General features: G+C 47.8%; 1 protein-coding gene and 1 long non-coding RNA gene across 5 annotated transcripts in view; one reads left to right on the top strand and one right to left on the bottom strand.

Moving 5' to 3' along the window:
- The window catches only part of LOC138663494 (uncharacterized), a 289,916-nt gene that overhangs the window by 258,402 nt on the left and 10,849 nt on the right, over positions 1 to 20,665 (bottom strand). The gene's annotated exons all lie outside the window — the stretch shown is intronic.
- LOC138663480 (oocyte zinc finger protein XlCOF22-like) overlaps positions 1 to 20,665 on the top strand; it is a 38,426-nt gene that overhangs the window by 11,546 nt on the left and 6,215 nt on the right. For 3 of the 4 annotated variants that reach the window (XM_069749710.1, XM_069749711.1, XM_069749713.1), the window contains exon 2: positions 8,559 to 8,636. The exons of the other annotated variant lie outside the window; for it this stretch is intronic. In XM_069749710.1, coding sequence (XP_069605811.1) covers positions 8,601 to 8,636 — 36 coding nt within the window. In that variant the 5' untranslated portion in view covers positions 8,559 to 8,600. The remainder of the gene's footprint in view (positions 1 to 8,558; positions 8,637 to 20,665) is intronic. 4 annotated transcript variants of the gene reach the window in all.

The raw sequence follows: 20,665 nt of genomic DNA on the forward strand, positions 1-20,665 counted from the left end.
ATCTTTCAGGTTACCTTGGGAACTTATCTACAGCATTACAGAATGCTGTAGATAAGCCCCTGATGCCTTAGCCTTAAGGTACCGTCACACTCAGCAACTTTACAACGAGAACGACAACGATCCGTGACGTTGCAGCGTCCTGAATAGCGATCTCGTTGTGTTTGACACGCAGCAGCGATCTGGATCCCGCTGTTATATCACTGGTCGGAGCTAGAAGTCCAGAACTTTATTTGGTCACTTGATTGGCGTGTATCGTCATGTTTGACATCAAAAGCAACTACGCCAGCAATGTTTTTACATGGAGCGAGAACGAGAAGTGAGTCACCGTTACGTCACTGGATCGCTCCTGCATCGTTCTGGAGTTGCTGTGTTTGATGTCTCTACAGCGACCTAAACAGCGACGCTGCAGCGATCTAGTTGAGGTCGGATCGTTGTCTATATCGCTGCAGCGTCGCTGAGTGTGACGGTACCTTTAGTTATAGGCCATTTTGGGGGTGACAGATTCCCTTTAATGACAAGTATGTTTTTAACTTTTTGCAAACTATGGATTAAATAAAAAGACAAATGTGAATTTTTTTATGGAAATCACCTGGTGCTGTTTTTTTCTCTTCTTTACCTGTACTGAAGTCAGTGCTGGAAGCAATAGCCCCTGTTACTCGCGCCTCCTGCTCTTCACTGCAGGCCTATGCTACTGAGCGGAATCTCCTCACAAATCTTCGGTGCTTGAGCAAAGGTGGATGTCTCTTGTACCAGAAGTAATAAGAGCTCAGACTCTGGTTTTGCCTGGCGTAGTTTGGACTCTGGGTCTTGACCGGCAAAGGTCAGGTTCTCAGGCCTTGACAGTCATAGTGTGGACTTCGGGTCTTGACCAGAGCAGGTCTGGTTCTCGGGCCTTGGCTGGTATAGTCTGGACTCTGGGACTTGCCTGGTGGCGCCTGGGTTCTGCCTCCATAACCAGCTGCCTCGGGCACTTTACCATGGTACCTCAAATTCTTCCCTGGCACCCCGTTGTTTTGCTTGGTGCCAAATGTGTTCTGGTTTTGGGGCTATGACCTTCATAATAACAGGAAACTATGTCATCAAGGTCACCTGATCTGGTGTACCATCTAGACCAGTGTTTCCCAAACTCCAGTCCTCACGGACCCCAACAGGTCATGTTTACAGGATTTGGATCGCCCCCGTAGGGCAGTGGGTACTCGGTACCGGGTCCTTCGGTTCTCAGGGGGATGTTACGGTGGCTGACCCGGTCTGTGGCCCTCGGAAAGACCGTTATAAAAGGGAAAGGTCTTTAAAGGGGAAATGTTCGTGACGCCACCTGTGGTATTCGGTCAGGGTGACCGATGCTGCTTAGGAGTCCACTGGGGTGATGTTATGGCAGCTAGATGGTATACCTTCCCACAGGTGAAGTGTGTCCCCAGGGCTTCCCAGTATGTAGATGTGGATGGTGTGAGGCGCAGTGAAGAACGAGGACACAAGGTTGCAGTCTCTTTACCTTTTTACTGAAGGTTCCAGCATCCACAGTCCAGAGCACCAGATCACAGGGCAGGCAGAGTCCGGCCGATCTGAAAGCAATTCCAGAGTCCCCTTATCCAGGTGGAAATCAGTAGCCTTCCTCTAGCACCTGGATGTTGTAGCACCTTACTGCTGAGCTTCTCATAAGGTCCTCACAACTGTTGTTGGTGTTCTAGGTGTTATGTCTTTCTCTCTGTCCCCCAGATGGATAGGAACAACCCGTATGACTGATGGCCTGAGGCTTTTTACAGGGACTCTAGCATGCCCCAGCCAGCACAAGTTGCCACCGTGCCTCCTGGGTATAGGTCGGGCAGGTAACGTGGAATTAGCTGTCCTGCCGGTCTCTGGAACAAGGCATAGAGACTGTTGCTCCCTCGGTGTTCTGGCTACCAGATCCTGCGCCTCAGAAGGAGGCAGCCTGTACAGAGCAGAACTCCTTCTAGTTTTCTCTCCTTTTGCTATGACTTCGTTTCTCACCCTCTACAATACAATTCTCTTTTCGTGTCTCTTTCTTAGGATGCTGCCGCACGTCGGGTAGGCGCAGCTCCGTGGCCTTCTGTCTAGGCCTCTGACAGGATCCCACCCCTGTCAGGGACCACCCTGTCGGCAACTGCCAGATGTTCCTCCTTCCTCTCTGTCTGCCTGAGAGGGACTGACTGCGCGAAGCCCAGCCAGCTTCTGACTAACTTCCTATCCAGACCACCAGTTTTACCTAATTGTGAAGAGTGCCCTAATAAATAGGAGCATAGCTCCCCCTGGTGGACTGGAGTGTTAAGTGTGTTGCATGGTTTGTGGTACCTGGTAAAGTGATCTCCTTTATTGCCTTCAGACGTAACATCACTCCCCCCTAGAGGAGAATGATATTACTGCAACGACCAGGACCCTGGGTCGCTGCAGATTTCCTTAGTATTGCACAGGTGATGGAAGTATCAGGAGTTCTCTCACTTGTGCAGCACTATGGAAATCCTGAAAACATGACCTGTTGGGGTCGGCAAGGACTGGAGTTTGGGAAATACTGATCTAGACTATTTCTTCCTAAAACTCTCCCTTTTCCCATTGATTCCACAGGGTTCCGTCTGGATGGCTGATATTTTGTACAAATGCTGCACAGCCCTGAGGAATTCTTCTTCTTATGACACACCTTTTTACACCCCTTATGCAGTATATATGATGCCCCTCAGACAGTATAAAGTTTCCACCGTACTGTCATCTCTCACACAAAAGATATTTCCACAGTTCCGCCATACCCCCACATATACAGGTGCATCTCACAAAATTAGAATATCATCAAGAAGTTAATTATATTTCAGTTCTTCAATAGAAAATGTGAAACTCATATATTATGTAGGGTATAATAAGGTTATGGACGTGACTTAACTAACGTGCAGTGACTCTGTTTTCTATATAGTGATGGATATTTCTTGTTGCTAAATTGTGATTTTTTTTTTTTTCAATTTGAATTTTTTTTTATAAACATCTCTCATTAGTGCAATCATACAACATACAAGCCTCTGATGGCTCTGGTGATGCCCTGTACTACTGTAGTGCCAGGTGTCATCACTGCCTGTTAGTGTAATACTAATGGCCCCATACACATGAGATAAGAGTTGGCTGAACGGTCATTTGGCAGACGGCTATCTCTCCCGACTCCCCCATACACACAAATATTCCAGCTTTCCTGTCATATGTATGAGAGAGTCGTCTCCAGACTCCTCTAGCAGAGGATTAACTAGATACTTCTATGGCCTGATGTCATCTGTCGGGAGCCCCCCAAATACATTATATAGTCGACCATATCCCCTGAAATCAATGCTTTCATTCAGCTTTAGTCTAATGTGTATGGGGGTGTAAGGCTGGTTTCCAGGGCCGCCATCAGGGCATTATAGCCGTGACTGGCGTATGGGGCCCGGTGAGCAGAGGGGGCCCGCATCGGGTCCCGTCTCATCTGCTCACCGGGCCCCCCACTGCAGGCGCTGCGGCATGCTATTGACGTGCGGGCCCGCACGTCAATAGTTAACAGCCGCCAGCCAGTCTGAGGCTGGCAGCTGAATAGGGCTGCAGTGCGCAGTGCGCACTCGCCGGCGTCTGATGTCATTCTCACCCGCCGGGCCCGGCGAGTGCGTCTGCGTGGAGCCTGGAGGGAGCTTCGCCCGTCGCAGGAGCACGGCCAGGTAAGAACTTGTGTTTTTTTTTTCTTTGAGAGCGGTGATCCAGGGGGAACCAGGGGGGCAGAATGCAGGACACAGTGGGGCAGAATGCTGGACACACAGGGGCAAAATGCTGGACACACTGGGGGCAGAATGCTGGACACAGTGGGGCAGAATGCTGGACATAGTGGGGCAGAATGCCGGACACAGTGGGGCAGAATGCTGGACACAGTGGGGGCAGAATGCTGGAGACACTGGGGCAGGATGCTGGACACACTGGGGCAGGATGCTGGACACACTGGGGCAGAATGCTGGACACAGTGGGGCAGGATGCTGGACACACTGGGGGCAGAATGCTGGACACACTGGGGGCAGAATGCTGGACACAGTGGGGGCAGAATGCTGGACATAGTGGGGCAGAATGCTGGACACAGTGGGGGCAGAATGCTGGACACAGTGGGGCAGGATGCTTGACACAGTGGGGCAGAATGCTGGAGACAGTGGGGCAGAATGCTGGAGACAGTGGGGCAGAATGCTGGAGACAGTGGGGCAGAATGCTGGAGACAGTGGGGCAGAATGCTGGACACACAGGGGCAAAATGCTGGACACACTGGGGGCAGAATGCTGGACACAGTGGGGCAGAATGCTGGACACAGTGGGGCAGAATGCTGGACACAGTGGGGCAGAATGCCGGACACAGTGGGGGCAGAATGCTGGACACAGTGGGGGCAGAATGCTGGAGACACTGGGGCAGGATGCTGGACACACTGGGGCAGGATGCTGGACACACTGGGGCAGAATGCTGGACACAGTGGGGCAGGATGCTGGACACACTGGGGGCAGAATGCTGGACACAGTGGGGCAGAATGCTGGACACAGTGGGGGCAGAATGCTGGACATAGTGGGGCAGAATGCTGGACACAGTGGGGGCAGAATGCTGGACACAGTGGGGCAGGATGCTTGACACAGTGGGGCAGAATGCTTGACACAGTGGGGCAGAATGCTTTAGACAGTGGGGCAGAATGCTGGAGACAGTGGGGCAGAATGCTGGAGACAGTGGGGCAGAATGCTGGAGACAGTGGGGCAGAATGCTGGACACAGTGAGGGCAGAATGCTGGACACTGGGGCAGAATGCTGGACACACTGGGGGCAGAATGCTGGACACAGTGGGGCAGAATGCTGGACACAGTGGGGCAGAATGCTGGACACAGTGGGGGCAGAATGCTGGACACAGTGGGGGCAGAATGCTGGACACAGTGGGGGCGGAATGCTGGAGACAGTGGGGCAGAATGCTGGAGACAGTGGGGCAGAATGCTGGACACAGTGACAGGGGCAGAATGCTGGACACAGTGACAGGGGCAGAATGCTGGACACAGGGGCAGACTGTGAGACTCAGGGGCAGAATGCTGGGCATTGGGGAGAATGCTGGACATTGGGGCAGAATGCTGGACACAGTGGGGCAGAATGCTTGACACAGTGGGGCAGAATGTTTGACACAGTGGGGCAGAATGCTGGAGATAGTGGGGCAGAATGCTGGACACAGTGGGGCAGAATGCTGGACACAGTGACAGGGGCAGAATGCTGGACACAGGGGCAGACTGTGAGACTCAGGGGCAGAATGCTGGGCATTGGGGAGAATGCTGGACATTGGGGCAGAATGCTGGACACAGTGGGGCAGAATGCTTGACACAGTGGGGCAGAATGTTTGACACAGTGGGGCAGAATGCTGGAGATAGTGGGGCAGAATGCTGGACACAGTGGGGCAGAATGCTGGACACAGTGACAGGGGCAGGATGCTGGACACAGTGACAGGGGCAGAATGCTGGACACAGGGGCAGACTGTGAGACCCGGGGGCAGAATGCTGGACATTGGGGCAGAATGCTGGACATTGGGGCAGAATGCGAGACACGGGGAAGAATGGAGATACGGGGCATGATTGGAGACACGGGGCAGGATGAAAGACATGGGGGCATGACTGGAGACAGATGGAGGATTGGAGACAGATGGGGCAGAATGGAGACACAGGGGGCATGATTGGAGACAAGTGGCAGGATTGCAGACATGGGGGCATGGTTGGAGACATAGGGGGCAGAATGGAGACATGGGGCATGATTGGAGACAAGTGGCAGGATTTCAGACATGGGGGCATGGTTGGAGACATAGGGGGCAGAATGGAGACATGGGGCATGATTGGAGACACTGGGGGCAGAATTCGAGACAGATCGTGCAGGATCATGGGGCAGGATGGATACGATGGAGACAGATGGGGCAGGATGGAGAGATCACATGGGGCCAGCGTCGGACTGGAGCACCTTGGGCCCACCAGAGAAAATCATTCTTGGGGCCCACTATGTAGCTACATAGAAATAGATACAAGACCACCAATTGTGCGGTAAAAAGCGCTAATATCAGGGTATAATATAAGGTAGTTCACGTCTTAATAATGTAGCAAGGGTTGGGGTAGCCCCCTCACAGAATATAATGTAGCCCCCTCATAAAATATAATGCAGTCCCCTCTCATAGAATATAATGCAGCACCCCACAAAATATAATGCAACCCTCTCAGGTATGACACAGTCCCCACCATAGAATATAATGTAGCACCCCCATAGGATATAATGAAGCCCCCCCTCATATAGTATAATGCCACCCAGCACAGAATATAATGTAGTCCCCTGAGAGAATGCAGTTCCACCACAGAATATAATGCAGCCCCCCATAGAGTATACTGTAGCCCCCTCATATAGTATGATGTAGCCCCCATAATATTATGTAGTCCCCTGAGAGAATAATGCAGCCCCACCACAGAAGAAATTTTAGGCCACGCCTCTGACTAGACCCATTTCACAACTAGTCACACCCATATCCACGTCCCAACCACACCCATTTAGCACTGCTGATCACACTGTTTTATATACAATAATTATAAACAAAAAAATATGGCCACACAGTGCTCCATACTGTATAATGATCGCACATGATGCTCAATACTGTATAATGACCACACATGATGCTCAATACTGTATAACGGCCACCACACATGATGCTCCATAGTGTATAACGGCCACACAGTTCTCCATACTGTATAATGACCACACATGATGCTCAATACTGTATAATGACCACAAATGATGCTCAATACTGTATAACGGCCGCACATGATGCTCCATACTGTATAATGATCCCACATAATGCTCCATACTGTATAATGACCACACATGATGCTCCATACTGTATAACGGCCGCACATGATGCTCCATACTGTATAATGATCCCACATAATGCTCCATACTGTATAATGACCACACATGATGCTCCATACTGTATAACGGCCGCACATGATGCTCCATACTGTATAATGATCCCACATAATGCTCAATACTGTATAATGGCCACACATAATGCTCAATACTGTATAATGACCACAAATGATGCTCCATACTGTATAACGGCCACACATGATGCTCCATACTGTATAATGACCACAAATGATGCTCCATACTGTATAACGGCCACACATGATGCTCCATACTGTATAATGGTCACACATGGTGCTCCATACTGTATAATGGCTACACATGATGCTCCATACTGTATAATGATCCCACATAATGCTCAATACTGTATAATGACCACAAATGATGCTCCATACTGTATAACGGCCACACATGATGCTCCATACTGTATAATGACCCCCCTCCTGTATGCATGGCTCATCTCTCTCCTATCCCATATACATAGATCATATTACCCCTCCTGTATGCATGGCTCATATTCCCCTCTGCATGGCTCATATTCCCCCCTGCATGGCTCATATCCCCCCCTGCATGGCTCATATTCCCCCCTGCATGGCTCATATTCCCCCCTGCATGGCTCATATTCCCCCCTGCATGGCTCATATCCCCCCCTGCATGGCTCATATTCCCCCCTGCATGGCTCATATTCCCCCCTGCATGGCTCATATTCCCCCCTGCATGGCTCATATCCCCCCCTGCATGGCTCATATTCCCCCCTGCATGGCTCATATCCCCCCCTGCATGGATCATATTCCCCCCTGCATGGCTTATATCCCCCCCTGCATGGCTCATATCCCCCCCTGCATGGCTCATATCCCCCCCTGCATGGCTCATATCCCCCCTGCATGGCTCATATTCTCCCCTGTATGCAGGCTTATCTCTCCGCTCCTGCTCCTGCTCGGCGCGCCGGCTTATGTCCTCCTTCATTTCCCCCCCCCCCCGTTCCCCCGTCCCTCATACTCACCTGTCTTCCCACTGCACGGCCGTGCCGACATCCCTCGCGCTCTGTCCCGACTCCAGGCGTCGGCGTCGGCGCAGCACCTTCTTCCTGCTTGAGCGGTCATGTGACACCGTTCATTAAGATCATGAATATGCGCATATTCATGATCTTAATGAGCGGTGTCACGTGACCGCTCGTGCAGTGCAGACGCCGAGACCATCGCTGGAGCAGGCAGGGTGAGTATTCAAGGCGAGCGAGCGAGCGGGCGGGCGGCGGCGGGGGGGCCCTGGAGCGGGGGGAGGGCCCTGGAGCGGGGGGAGGCCCTGCCAGCAGATGCCAGTGTCAGGGCCCACCGGAGGGTCCTCCGGTTCCCCGGTGGGCCAGTCCGAGCCTGCATGGGGCGATCATATGGGGCAGGATGGGGAGATCATATGGGGCAGAATGGATACTCATGAGGGCAGGATGGGAGAACATGTGGCTTACGCCAGGAATGAGACACACGGTGGCCAGGATGGGGAATATTATTACCATAGAGGCTAATTTAGGGATATTATGACACTATGTCGCCTCTTTTTCTTCATGTGGTGTAATATAGAAGTTGGGAAAAATTAAGTAATGTATTCTACAAGCGGAGCTCGAGATAACTGTGTTATTTCCTGCAGAGAGAAGTCCTGGCTGGATGAAATCATGGCGGCCTGTGCTGGATGAAAGATGAAAGACTTCACCTAGAGACGTCACTGGTGAGTCAGTGTGTTACCTATACACTGACACTATACACTGTTTACTGTATACAGAGCTCCTGTGTATAATTTCACTAGTGATCACTGTATTATCTGTACACAGACACTGCATACTAAGTACAGATCTCCTGTGTATATTGGCACTTATGGTGATATTTTTTTAATTACTGATCAGAATTGTAGTATTCAGTCACTATGTGGTGGTAATATGTGGTCTGGACATGATGTTGCGGTATTTGTTCCTTGTATGTGATATTATTCGATCACTGTGGTGGTAATATGCGGTCTGGTCATGGTGTAGCGGTATTTGTTCTTTGTATGTGATATTATTCGATCACTGTGGTGGTAATATGTCATGTGGTCATGGTGTAGCGGTATTTGTTCCTTGTATGTGATATTATTGGTCATTTTAAAAATTGAAAAATAAATAAAAATATACCTACATTGTATTGCATATTTTAACAAATATTTAATAGGTTACAGTAGAGTAGGGCCCGGCCAAAAGTGTCTACCGTGTTATGGTGGCGGCTTAAAAAATCTTTTGGCCAAAACAAAAGCTGCCAGCTATATGTGTGATCTGGTGATGGGAACTATTAATGTGCGATAGGTGAGAAGTGGAGTTTTTCCAAGAGAGAGCGGTGGGACTGTGGACAGTTCGAGGGGTGGAGCGTGGAGGCGGGGCTGGGGTGGAGCCTGGGCGGAGTCTCAAGGGGGCCCCGAAAATTTTGCCAGTATGGGGCCCCGAAATTTCTAGTGGCAGCCCTGCTGGTTTCACACTAGCGCTCAGCAGGGTTGAGGATTTCCTCCGTGAAGCCCTGCCCACTCCCGCACCTCTTCATTCAGTTCTGCCTACGACTGCATGCGGCGTGTGTACCCTATCTGTAATATTGGGTATGCGGCTGTATGTGGATGCCTCTGCATGCGTCATTTTGATGGTGCGAGGACCTGCGCCGAACGCAACGAGTTGCAATTTTGTGCAGTTGCCGCACCGTCAAAATGACGCATGCGCAGGCATCCGCATACAGCGGCATGGCCTGCGTACCCAATGTTAAAGATAGGGTACGCATGCAGCCGTAGGCGGAGCTGAATGAAGAGGTGTTGCATTGGGTGGCGCTTTGTTATGAAAGGCAATTCAGTACCACAATGGACATAGCGGTCAGAGCACATACAGTGATCTGACAATAACCCAAAATCATAGAACGAGCTCTGAGACGTGGGAACTCTGCAGACCGCAATCCCTAAACCTCTCCAAACAACACTAGAGGCAGCCGTGGATTGCGCCTAACTCTGCCTATGCAACTCGGCACAGCCTGAGAAACTAACTAGCCTGAAGATAGAAAATAAGCCTACCTTGCCTCAGAGAAATACCCCAAAGAAAAAGGCAGCCCCCCACATATAATGACTGTGAGTTAAGATGAAAAGACAAACGTAGAGATGAAATAGATTCAGCAAAGTGAGGCCCGACTTTCTTAACAGAGCGAGGATAGAAAAGATAACTTTGCGGTCTACACAAAACCCTAAAGAAAACCACGCAAAGGGGGCAAAAAGACCCTCCGTACCGAACTAACGGCACGGAGGTACACCCTTTGCGTCCCAGAGCTTCCAGCAACAAATTAGACAAGCTGGATAGAAAAAATAGCAAACAAATAGCAAAGAAGAACTTAGCTATGCAGAGCAGCAGGCCACAGGAATGATCCAGGGAAAAGCAAGTCCAACACTGGAACATTGACAGGAAGCCAGGATCAAAGCATTAGGTGGAGTTAAGTAGAGAAGCACCTAACGACCTCACCAGATCACCTGAGGGAGGAAACTCAGAAGCCGCAGTACCACTTCCCTCCACCAACAGAAGCTCACAGAGAGAATCAGCCGAAGTACCACTTGTGACCACAGGAGGGAGCTCTGCCACAGAATTCACAACAGCGCTTCACGGAGGAAGTCTGCAACCCTGCTGAACGCTAGTGTGAAATTAGCAAACAATTGATCAATTCTTTGAGCCACCCCGCCACGTCACGGCATTCTCATAATGGGGCAGTCCTACTCTACGTTTTTTATATTCGCTGTGCCATAAAGGCCTCCTAAATGTATTAAAAGCAAGACCACATTAAATGCAAGCTGTACCTGAAGCATTTCTGAATCACTCCCATGGCGCCAGAAAAGGCAAGCGCAGATGAAGGTTGACCAGGTCCAGCCATAGACATTTCAGGTTTAACCTCCACACTGCCCAACCAGCACCACAGATAAAGGGTGAGACAGGCTGAGACACAGGTGCACAATTAAACAGTGCCTAGGGCAGGGCAGGGCTGCTGTATGTGTGTACAGCAGCCTATCAAACACAGTGAACACAGAAAGAATGGTGTACATAACCCAGCGCGCACGGCCACAGTGGCTAGTGTGAAATTAGCTTAAGGTGGCCACCGGACGAGTCCTTGAGGAGAGATATGTGTCATTGAGTCTATTAGCTGCGATGATGTGAGCTCGGAAGCATGCTCCAGAACATATAGTGCTGAGAGAGTTATTAAGCCATTCCAAGGCCGGGCTTTATGAGCAGTCATGAGAGATGGGTGGGAATGACTGATCCCATATCCCAACCCCAGGAGCATGATTTGGCAGTTAAAATGGAGGCCGAGTCTCATTCAGTGTCTGGAGCTGTGTATGTGTGTGTGTGTGTGTGTGTGTGTGTTGGTCTGTGCTAAAGAATTGGACACTATTCTGAGCAGGCGGACCCGCTGTAACATAGTAACATAGTAACATAGTTAGTAAGGCCGAAAAAAGACATTTGTCCATCCAGTTCAGCCTATATTCCATCATAATAAATCCCCAGATCTACGTCCTTCTACAGAACCTAATTGTATGATACAATATTGTTCTGCTCCAGGAAGACATCCAGGCCTCTCTTGAACCCCTCGACTGAGTTCGCCATCACCACCTCCTCAGGCAAGCAATTCCAGATTCTCACTGCCCTAACAGTAAAGAATCCTCTTCTATGTTGGTGGAAAAACCTTCTCTCCTCCAGACGCAAAGAATGCCCCCTTGTGCCCGTCACCTTCCTTGGTATAAACAGATCCTCAGCGAGATATTTGTATTGTCCCCTTATATACTTATACATGGTTATTAGATCGCCCCTCAGTCGTCTTTTTTCTAGACTAAATAATCCTAATTTCGCTAATCTATCTGGGTATTGTAGTTCTCCCATCCCCTTTATTAATTTTGTTGCCCTCCTTTGTACTCTCTCTAGTTCCATTATATCCTTCCTGAGCACCGGTGCCCAAAACTGGACACAGTACTCCATGTGCGGTCTAACTAGGGATTTGTACAGAGGCAGTATAATGCTCTCATCATGTGTATCCAGACCTCTTTTAATGCACCCCATGATCCTGTTTGCCTTGGCAGCTGCTGCCTGGCACTGGCTGCTCCAGGTAAGTTTATCATTAACTAGGATCCCCAAGTCCTTCTCCCTGTCAGATTTACCCAGTGGTTTCCCATTCAGTGTGTAATGGTGACATTGATTCCTTCTTCCCATGTGTATAACCTTACATTTATCATTGTTAAACCTCATCTGCCACCTTTCAGCCCAAGTTTCCAACTTATCCAGATCCATCTGTAGCAGAATACTATCTTCTCTTGTATTAACTGCTTTACATAGTTTTGTATCATCTGCAAATATCGATATTTTACTGTGTAAACCTTCTACCAGATCATTAATGAATATGTTGAAGAGAACAGGTCCCAATACTGACCCCTGCGGTACCCCACTGGTGACAGCGACCCAGTTAGAGACTATACCATTTATAACCACCCTCTGCTTTCTATCACTAAGCCAGTTACTAACCCATTTACACACAATTTCCCCCAGACCAAGCATTCTCATTTTGTGTACCAACCTCTTGTGCGGCACGGTATCAAACGCTTTGGAAAAATCGAGATATACCACGTCCAATGACTCACCGTGGTCCAGCCTATAGCTTACCTCTTCATAAAAACTGATTAGATTGGTTTGACAGGAGCGATTTCTCATAAACCCATGCTGATATGGAGTTAAACAGTTATTCTCATTGAGATAATCCAGAATAACATCCCTCAGAAACCCTTCAAATATTTTACCAACAATAGAGGTTAGACTTACTGGCCTATAATTTCCAGGTTCACTTTTAGAGCCCTTTTTGAATATTGGCACCACATTTGCTATGCGCCAATCCTGCGGAACAGACCCTGTCGCTATAGAGTCCCTAAAAATAAGAAATAATGGTTTATCTATTACATTACTTAGTTCTCTTAGTACTCGTGGGTGTATGCCATCCGGACCCGGAGATTTATCTATTTTAATCTTATTTAGCTGGTTTCGCACCTCTTCTTGGGTTAGATTGGTGACCCTTAATATAGGGTTTTCATTGTTTCTTGGGATTTCACCTAGCATTTCATTTTCCACCGTGAATACCGTGGAGAAGAAGGTGTTTAATATGTTAGCTTTTTCCTCGTCATCTACAACCATTCTTTCCTCACTATTTTTTAAGGGGCCTACATTTTCAGTTTTTATTCTTTTACTATTGATATAGTTGAAGAACAGTTTGGGATTAGTTTTACTCTCCTTAGCAATGTGCTTCTCTGTTTCCTTTTTGGCAGCTTTAATTAGTTTTTTAGATAAAGTATTTTTCTCCCTATAGTTTTTTAGAGCTTCAATGGTGCCATCCTGCTTTAGTAGTGCAAATGCTTTCTTTTTACTGTTAATTGCCTGTCTTACTTCTTTCTTTAGCCACATTGGGTTTTTCCTATTAATAGTCCTTTTATTCCCACAAGGTATAAACCGCTTACACTGCCTATTTAGGATGTTCTTAAACATTTCCCATTTATTATCTGTATTCTTATTTCTGAGGATATTGTCCCAGTCTACCAGATTAAGGGCATCTCTAAGCTGGTCAAACTTTGCCTTCCTAAAGTTCAGTGTTTTTGTGACTCCCTGACAAGTCCCCCTAGTGAAAGACAGGTGAAACTGTACAATATTGTGGTCGCTATTTCCTAGATGCCCGACCACCTGCAGATTTGTTATTCTGTCAGGTCTATTAGATAGTATTAGGTCTAAAAGTGCTGCTCCTCTGGTTGGATTCTGCACCAATTGTGAAAGATAATTTTTCTTGGTTATTAGCAGAAACCTGTTGCCTTTATGGGTTTCACAGGTTTCTGTTTCCCAGTTAATATCCGGGTAGTTAAAGTCCCCCATAACCAGGACCTCATTATGGGTTGCAGCTTCATCTATCTGCTTTAGAAGTAGACTTTCCATGGTTTCTGTTATATTTGGGGGTTTGTAACAGACCCCAATGAGAATTTTGTTACCATTTTTCCCTCCATGAATTTCGACCCATATGGACTCGACATCCTCATTTCCTTCGCTAATATCCTCCCTTAAACTGGACTTTAGACAAGACTTTACATAGTGTGTTGTATAGACTTTTTACTTTATGTTTTCACTTTGTGCCGGAAAAGGCTGTTCTTTTGTTTTGCTATCCTGAGCTGTTTATGAAGTTTAAATAAACTTGCCTGGACATTGCAGCAATACCACTGTCTGTGCCTACCTCAACCGCAGCCGAGTGAGTAGAAACCGATACAGAGATTAAAAGGTAAGTTATTGGCCAGGCCTAAGGCTACTTTCACACTAGCATTGTTTGCTGTACGTCGCAATGCGTCGTTTTGGAGAAAAAACTCATCCTGCAAATGTGCTTGCAGGATGCGCTTTTTCTCCATAGACTTGCATGACGGATGCGTCATGTTTTGGCCGAACGTCAACAGAAAAAAACGTTACATGTAACGTTTTTTTGTGCGTCGAAGTCCGCAATTTCCGACCGCGCATGCGTGGCCGGAACTCCGCCCCCTCCTCCCCGGACCTTACAATGGGACAGCGGATGAGTTGTAAAACTGCATCCGCTGCCCCCGTTGTTCATTATTTTCGCAGTTTGCGTCGGTACGTCGGGCCGATGCATGTCGACGGCCCCGTACCGACACTAGTGTGAAAGTAGCCTAATAGACCTTCATACATTGCAGGCTCAGGTACCATTATTAGGCATGTAAGTATCGTCGTAACTAGGCCACCTCATACTATTGAGTACTTGGGGGCGGGGGGTATTCAGCCGGACTCTGTCACACTTTCTTAGATGCCATATTTGCTTTTTACAACAGCAAGTGGTTAAACTGCCAGGGTTTTTGTTGCAGTCCCTCCTGTGTCATCCATCTATGTTCTGGGACCCAAAAGAGTTAATTTGTAAAAAAAAAAAAAAGTTTCACTTGTTAAAAAAAATATAAAACAGCAGGAGACATATTTTATTATTTTTTATTTTTTACAAGAATTCTTGGAGCCAATTTTCTTTTGATACATTTTAATATCTGCTTTTTCTCGTGATTTTCTTGTAATATAGGAAAGCCTAAGGCCAGAAAAAAAAAAACATAAAACACTGTACATGGAGACTTTGGGACCAAATAATTTCTGTTTGCGGTGTTTGTCAAAACAACATCTATATATATAATTGTCTATTGTCTAAGGGGTACTTCCGTCTGTCTGTCTGCAACTTCCGTAACGGAAATCCCGCGTCGCTGATTGGTCTCGCCAGCTGTCTGTCATGGCTGCCGCGATCAATCAGCGATGGGCACAGTCCGATTAGTCCCTCCCTACTCCCCTGCAGTCAGTGCCCGGCACCTGCTCCATACTCCCCTCCAGTCACCGCTCACACAGGGTTAATGCCAGCGGTAACAAACCGCGTTATGCCGCAGGTAACGCACTCCGTTATCACAGCTATTAACCCTGTGTGACCAACTTTTTACTATTGATGCTGCGTATGCAGCATCAATGGTAAAAAGATCTAATGTTACAAATAATGATAATAAAAAAAAGGTTATTCTCACCCTCCGACGTCGCGCTGTCCTCGGCAGTGCAAGCGGCAGGCTCCGGTGCCAAGGATGCTATGCAAGAAGGACCTTCCGTGACGTCACGGTCATGTGACCACGACGTCATCACAGGTCCTGCGCTCACACCAACCCTGGGACCGGAAGCTGCCGCGTGCACCACACACAGGCGCCAGGACTTCAAGGGGCCTTCGGAAGGTGAGTATATGTTTATTTTTTATTTTAAGTCTTTTTTAACCACGCATATAGCTATATACTACGCAGCCTGTGTTACATACTGCGTGGGCTCTGTTATATACTACATCTCTGTGCTATATACTATGTAGCTGTGTAATATACAACGTGACTGTCCAATATACTACGTGGCTGTGCAATATACTAAGTAGCTATGTAATATACGTGGCTATGTTATATACTACGTGGCTCTACTATATACTACGTCACTGAGCAATATACAACATAGCTGTGCAATTCACTACGTAGCTGTGCAATACACTACGTGACTGTCCAAAACAAAAAGTAAAAAAGTCGGGCTGCACAGCCTCACTCCTTTCGGCAGTTCAACAGCGGTGACTAATAGTAATCAGCCTTCAGCGCAGGGGGTGCTCGCATGGAAGACAACTGCATATATATGACGAAGAACAGAAAAATGCGGCAGCACTCACCCTGTTGTGGTCCAATGCTTTATTCAAGACATGAAGGGTTACAGCTTCGCGGTCCGAGGGAGTGCAGATGAACGGGAGGTGAGCAGGGAACGACGACGGCCGTTTCGCACTGATCCAAGCGCTTCTACGGGTCTGATAGCGGAGGAAGTGACGCTGGCTAAAATAGGTGAGTGAGAGTGAACTGCCCCCACCCCGCCGCACGCCCACAATTCCGATACCAAGAGGCACAGGTGCATAACAAACAACACATTAATTGAATTAAAAACAACGCTCCCTGATAAACAAACTTTGACAAAATCAGTGGAAAGTAGAAAAACAAGGGAAATACGCCTCCAGGACGATCACGCAATCTAGTCTACCACAAATAATTTGTATACACAGAAACATCTGAAATATATATATATAAAAAACCTGGTATGCAAACTTGTTACGTCTCCTGAGGTTCAGGGGAATGTGACCGGCTAATCCATAGAAGAATATGACAAGGAAAGCAGAGAAATAAAGATGTAAATAGAGGAAAAAAGTATGGACTCTCTTACCGGATTATAAGATCTTATAGGCTATAAAAAGACGGACATGTCAATCCTGTCATTGAAGCCAGCGGGACCGGTGACTTTCGTGCGAATAATCCATCGCGCTTCCGCCCTTAGTAAGAGTTTGTGCAAATCCCCTCCTCCCGGTGGTAGTATTACCCGCTCTATACCGGTGAAAGTGAGAAGTTCTGATTTACCCTCATGCATCTCCCTCACATGGTTAATAAGCCTAGGCACACCCTTCCCCGTCTGTATGGAACGAACGTGTTCCCTGAACCGTACATACAGGTGACGTATCGTTTTCCCTATATAAAACCTTCTACAGGGACAAAAAATGACATACACTACATAGTCCGTTTTGCAAGAGATGAACGTTGTACGGTATGCCTAATAGGACCTATGTTCATACTGCATCCAATGACGTGACGTGCACAAAAATGGCACTGCCCACAACGGTAATTCCCTTTGAGGGTCGACCGCTCCAACCAATTGCCCTGAGTACCTGACAGCCGGTTGTGGACCAGAATATCCCTGACCCGTGTGCTTCTCCTATTTGAAATCAAAGGGCCTCCTGAAGCCCTTCCTGAGAGGTCCTTATCCCTTTCCAATACATGCCAGTGGCGTCTTATGGAAGCCCTGATCTCCCGATCTAACGGGCCATACTTAAAGCAAAAGGCAAAACGAGGTTCGACTAAACCCTGCTTGCTGCTATTCTGCCCCTCTGTGTTGGAGATTACCCTATTCATAGCTGCATCTAAGATGGCTTTTGGGTAGCCCCTCTCGCCTAGGCGTTGACAAAGTTCCCTCGATTGATGTTTGAACCCTCTCTGCGTGTTATTCACCCTCCGGGTCCGAAGTAGTTGACTGTAAGGGAGGGAACTTTTAACATGCGCAAGATGAAAACTATTAAAGTGTTAGACGGCATTGGTGGCAGTGGGCTTCCGAAAAACGGATGTACAGACATTACCCTCCTGGATGGTAACCAACACATCCAGGAATTCTAAATGGCATCCCCCAAAAACAGAAGTGAAGGACATCCCCATCTGGTTAGTGGTATTTAAATAATTCACAAAACATGTGAAGTCCTCCTCCGTGCCGTCCCACACCAGGAACACATCATCGACATATCTCAAAAACAGTTTAATGTGTTTGAGGAAAGCATTGTTACAAGAATACACATAATCCTCCTCAAACACAGCCAAAAAAAGGTTGGCAAAAGTGCATGCGACCGAAGTCCCCATGACAGTCACGGTGGTCTGATGATACCATGTATCCAAAAAAGTAAAGGCGTTATGGGTAAGTACAAAACTAAGCCCATCGCACACAAAATCAACGAAGGCTCGACTGCGATCAGTAGTGCAAAGTACACGTCTGATGCAGTCGACCCCAAGTGATTGAGGGATACTGGTATAGAGATTGACCACGTCGATGGACGCCAGGGAGAACCCCGGCCGCCATGCAAAGTCCCAAATGTGATTAAAAAAGGACTTGGTGTCCCGGGTGTGGGACGGGACGGAGACAAGCAGAGGCTTCAACAACCACTCTAAATACTGAGAGAGGGGTTCAGTCAAAGATCCCACCCCCGAGACAATGGGTCTGCCAGGGGGCTGGGTGATCGATTTGTGTACCTTCGGGAGATAATACCAATATGGCTTAGTGGGGAAATGTGGAAAAAGTTTTTCCGCTTTCCTCTGGGTAATCACTCCTTTCTCCACCGAAACCCTCAAAAAGGATTGCAATTCTGTCTTAAATTTATTCGTTGGATCTTTAAGTAATCTACAGTACGTGCCACTATCTGAAAGCTGCCGCATAGCCTCCATCTCGTATGCTTCCCTAGATAACAGAACCGTCTTTCCGCCTTTGTCCGCCGGACGCAAAATCACATCTGACCACCCAGCCATTTCCCTCAAAGCCATTCTCTCGGGGGTAGTCAAGTTACAAGGTGCCTTTTGATACACCAATGCCTCCATATCTTTCAAAACCAGGGTCTCGAACAGATCTGCCATGTTCCCTGGTGAGACCGGTGGTATATACGTCGACGGGACCCCTCCCACAAAGGGAGTAGACTCCGATGGCCTAGTCACATTAAATGATCCATCAGGATCATTCAGACTCAGTAACAGAGCGGCGTCATCTCGGTAATCTGCTAACGCTTCTCCAGGAGAGCTTGCCAGGAAACCCAAGGGTCCAATATGACAGGGACGCTCCCCTTCCAGGGTGGTCATAGTAGTGGAACTTGATGAAAAGGCTTTGTGCAGGTGAATCTTCCTGATTGCCTTGAATAAATCGATCTGAAATTCCATAAAATCAAAGTCATCAGGGATGCAATAATTCAGGCCCTTAGCCAACAGGTTAAGATGTGCTGGTTCTAACACACGATTGGTTAGGTTGATGACACAGTCCTCAAGTGCGGCAGGTATTAATGCCCCTGCCTCCAGGAAACATTCTTCCTCTTGTGTCCCCAGCCGGGGATATACCCTCTGCTGCCTCTTCCCCCTACGGGTCCTTCTCCTAAAGGGGGTACGGCTGTTGTTGAGGATTCGGAGGTTGAGCCCTCTGTTGGTTCGGGATTCATGACACCTCCTTCACTGAGACTTAGTCGGACTCAGTGGTCAGATAGTCGCCCTGACGGCGTTGGTTACGTTTTCTGAATTTCCGTTTTGTGTTGTTTCCGGCTCTGCTTCTCTCAGAACCGAACTGCTGAGTATCCTTCTGAGCTTTTTGCCAAGAGAACACTTGCCCGGAATCATAATCATTTTTGTCTCTGATAAATTTGTCTCTTTTTCTCTGTTTAATTTCCGCTTGAATGGGGATAAGTTTGCTGTCCAGTTTTTTATTGAACGAAACCCATTGGCTCTCTGTTAGTCTGCTTTTTAACTCTGATTGCGTTTTCATAATTTCTGTATTCAGTGCATCATAATTTGGTATGTTAGATTTGAGCACCAAAGATAGTAATTCCTGGGAACTTTTCAGCATAATTTTTTCCCATTCAGACTTGAAGGATGGATCACTGCCGAAGTGCGATATCTCCTTCCAAACTCGAAGTCCCCTAGGGACTCGTCCATTATCCACATAAGACTGGAGGGAATTGTTAGTCCAAAAGAGTCTGATTTCCCTTTCTGATAAATTCATTAGTTTGTATTCCAGGGATATGGTACTAAGCATATGTACCTGATCCACCTGCTCACACTCCCTGAAGTAGTTGGCTACGTCCTCTCGGCCGGCTTGTAGTCCCACACAGACTGAAGGCATGTCAGGATCCATAATATGGTAACCACCGACAAAAAAAGTGTGTGACTGCACACTCTATAGTAACACCGCAATGATGATCACAGGCGTGCTAGCTCCATTATAGAAGTAATAATCCAAAACAAAAAGAAAAAAAGTCGGGCTGCACAGCCTCACTCCTTTCGGCAGTTCAACAGCGGTGACTAATAGTAATCAGCCTTCAGCGGAGGGGGTGCTCGCATGGAAGACAACTGCATATATATGACGAAGAACAGAAAAATGCGGCAGCACTCACCCTGTTGTGGTCCAATGCTTTATTCAAGACATGAAGGGTTACAGCTTCGCGGTCCGAGGGAGTGCAGATGAACGGGAGGTGAGCAGGGAACGACGACGGCCGTTTCGCGCTGATCCAAGCGCTTCTACGGGTCTGATAGCGGAGGAAGTGACGCCGGCTAAAATAGGTGAGTGAGAGCGAACTGCCCCCACCCCGCCGCACGCCCACAATTCCGATACCAAGAGGCACAGGTGCATAACAAACAACACATTAATTGAATTAAAAACAACGCTCCCTGATAAACAAACTTTGACAAAAATCAGTGGAAAGTAGAAAAACAAGGGAAATAGGCCTCCAGGACGATCACGCAATCTAGTCTACCACAAATAATTTGTATACACAGAAACATCTGAAATATATAAAAAAAAAACCTGGTATGCA

The sequence above is a fragment of the Ranitomeya imitator genome, chromosome 2 (assembly GCF_032444005.1).
Source record: "Ranitomeya imitator isolate aRanImi1 chromosome 2, aRanImi1.pri, whole genome shotgun sequence".
NCBI lineage: Eukaryota > Metazoa > Chordata > Amphibia > Anura > Dendrobatidae > Ranitomeya > Ranitomeya imitator.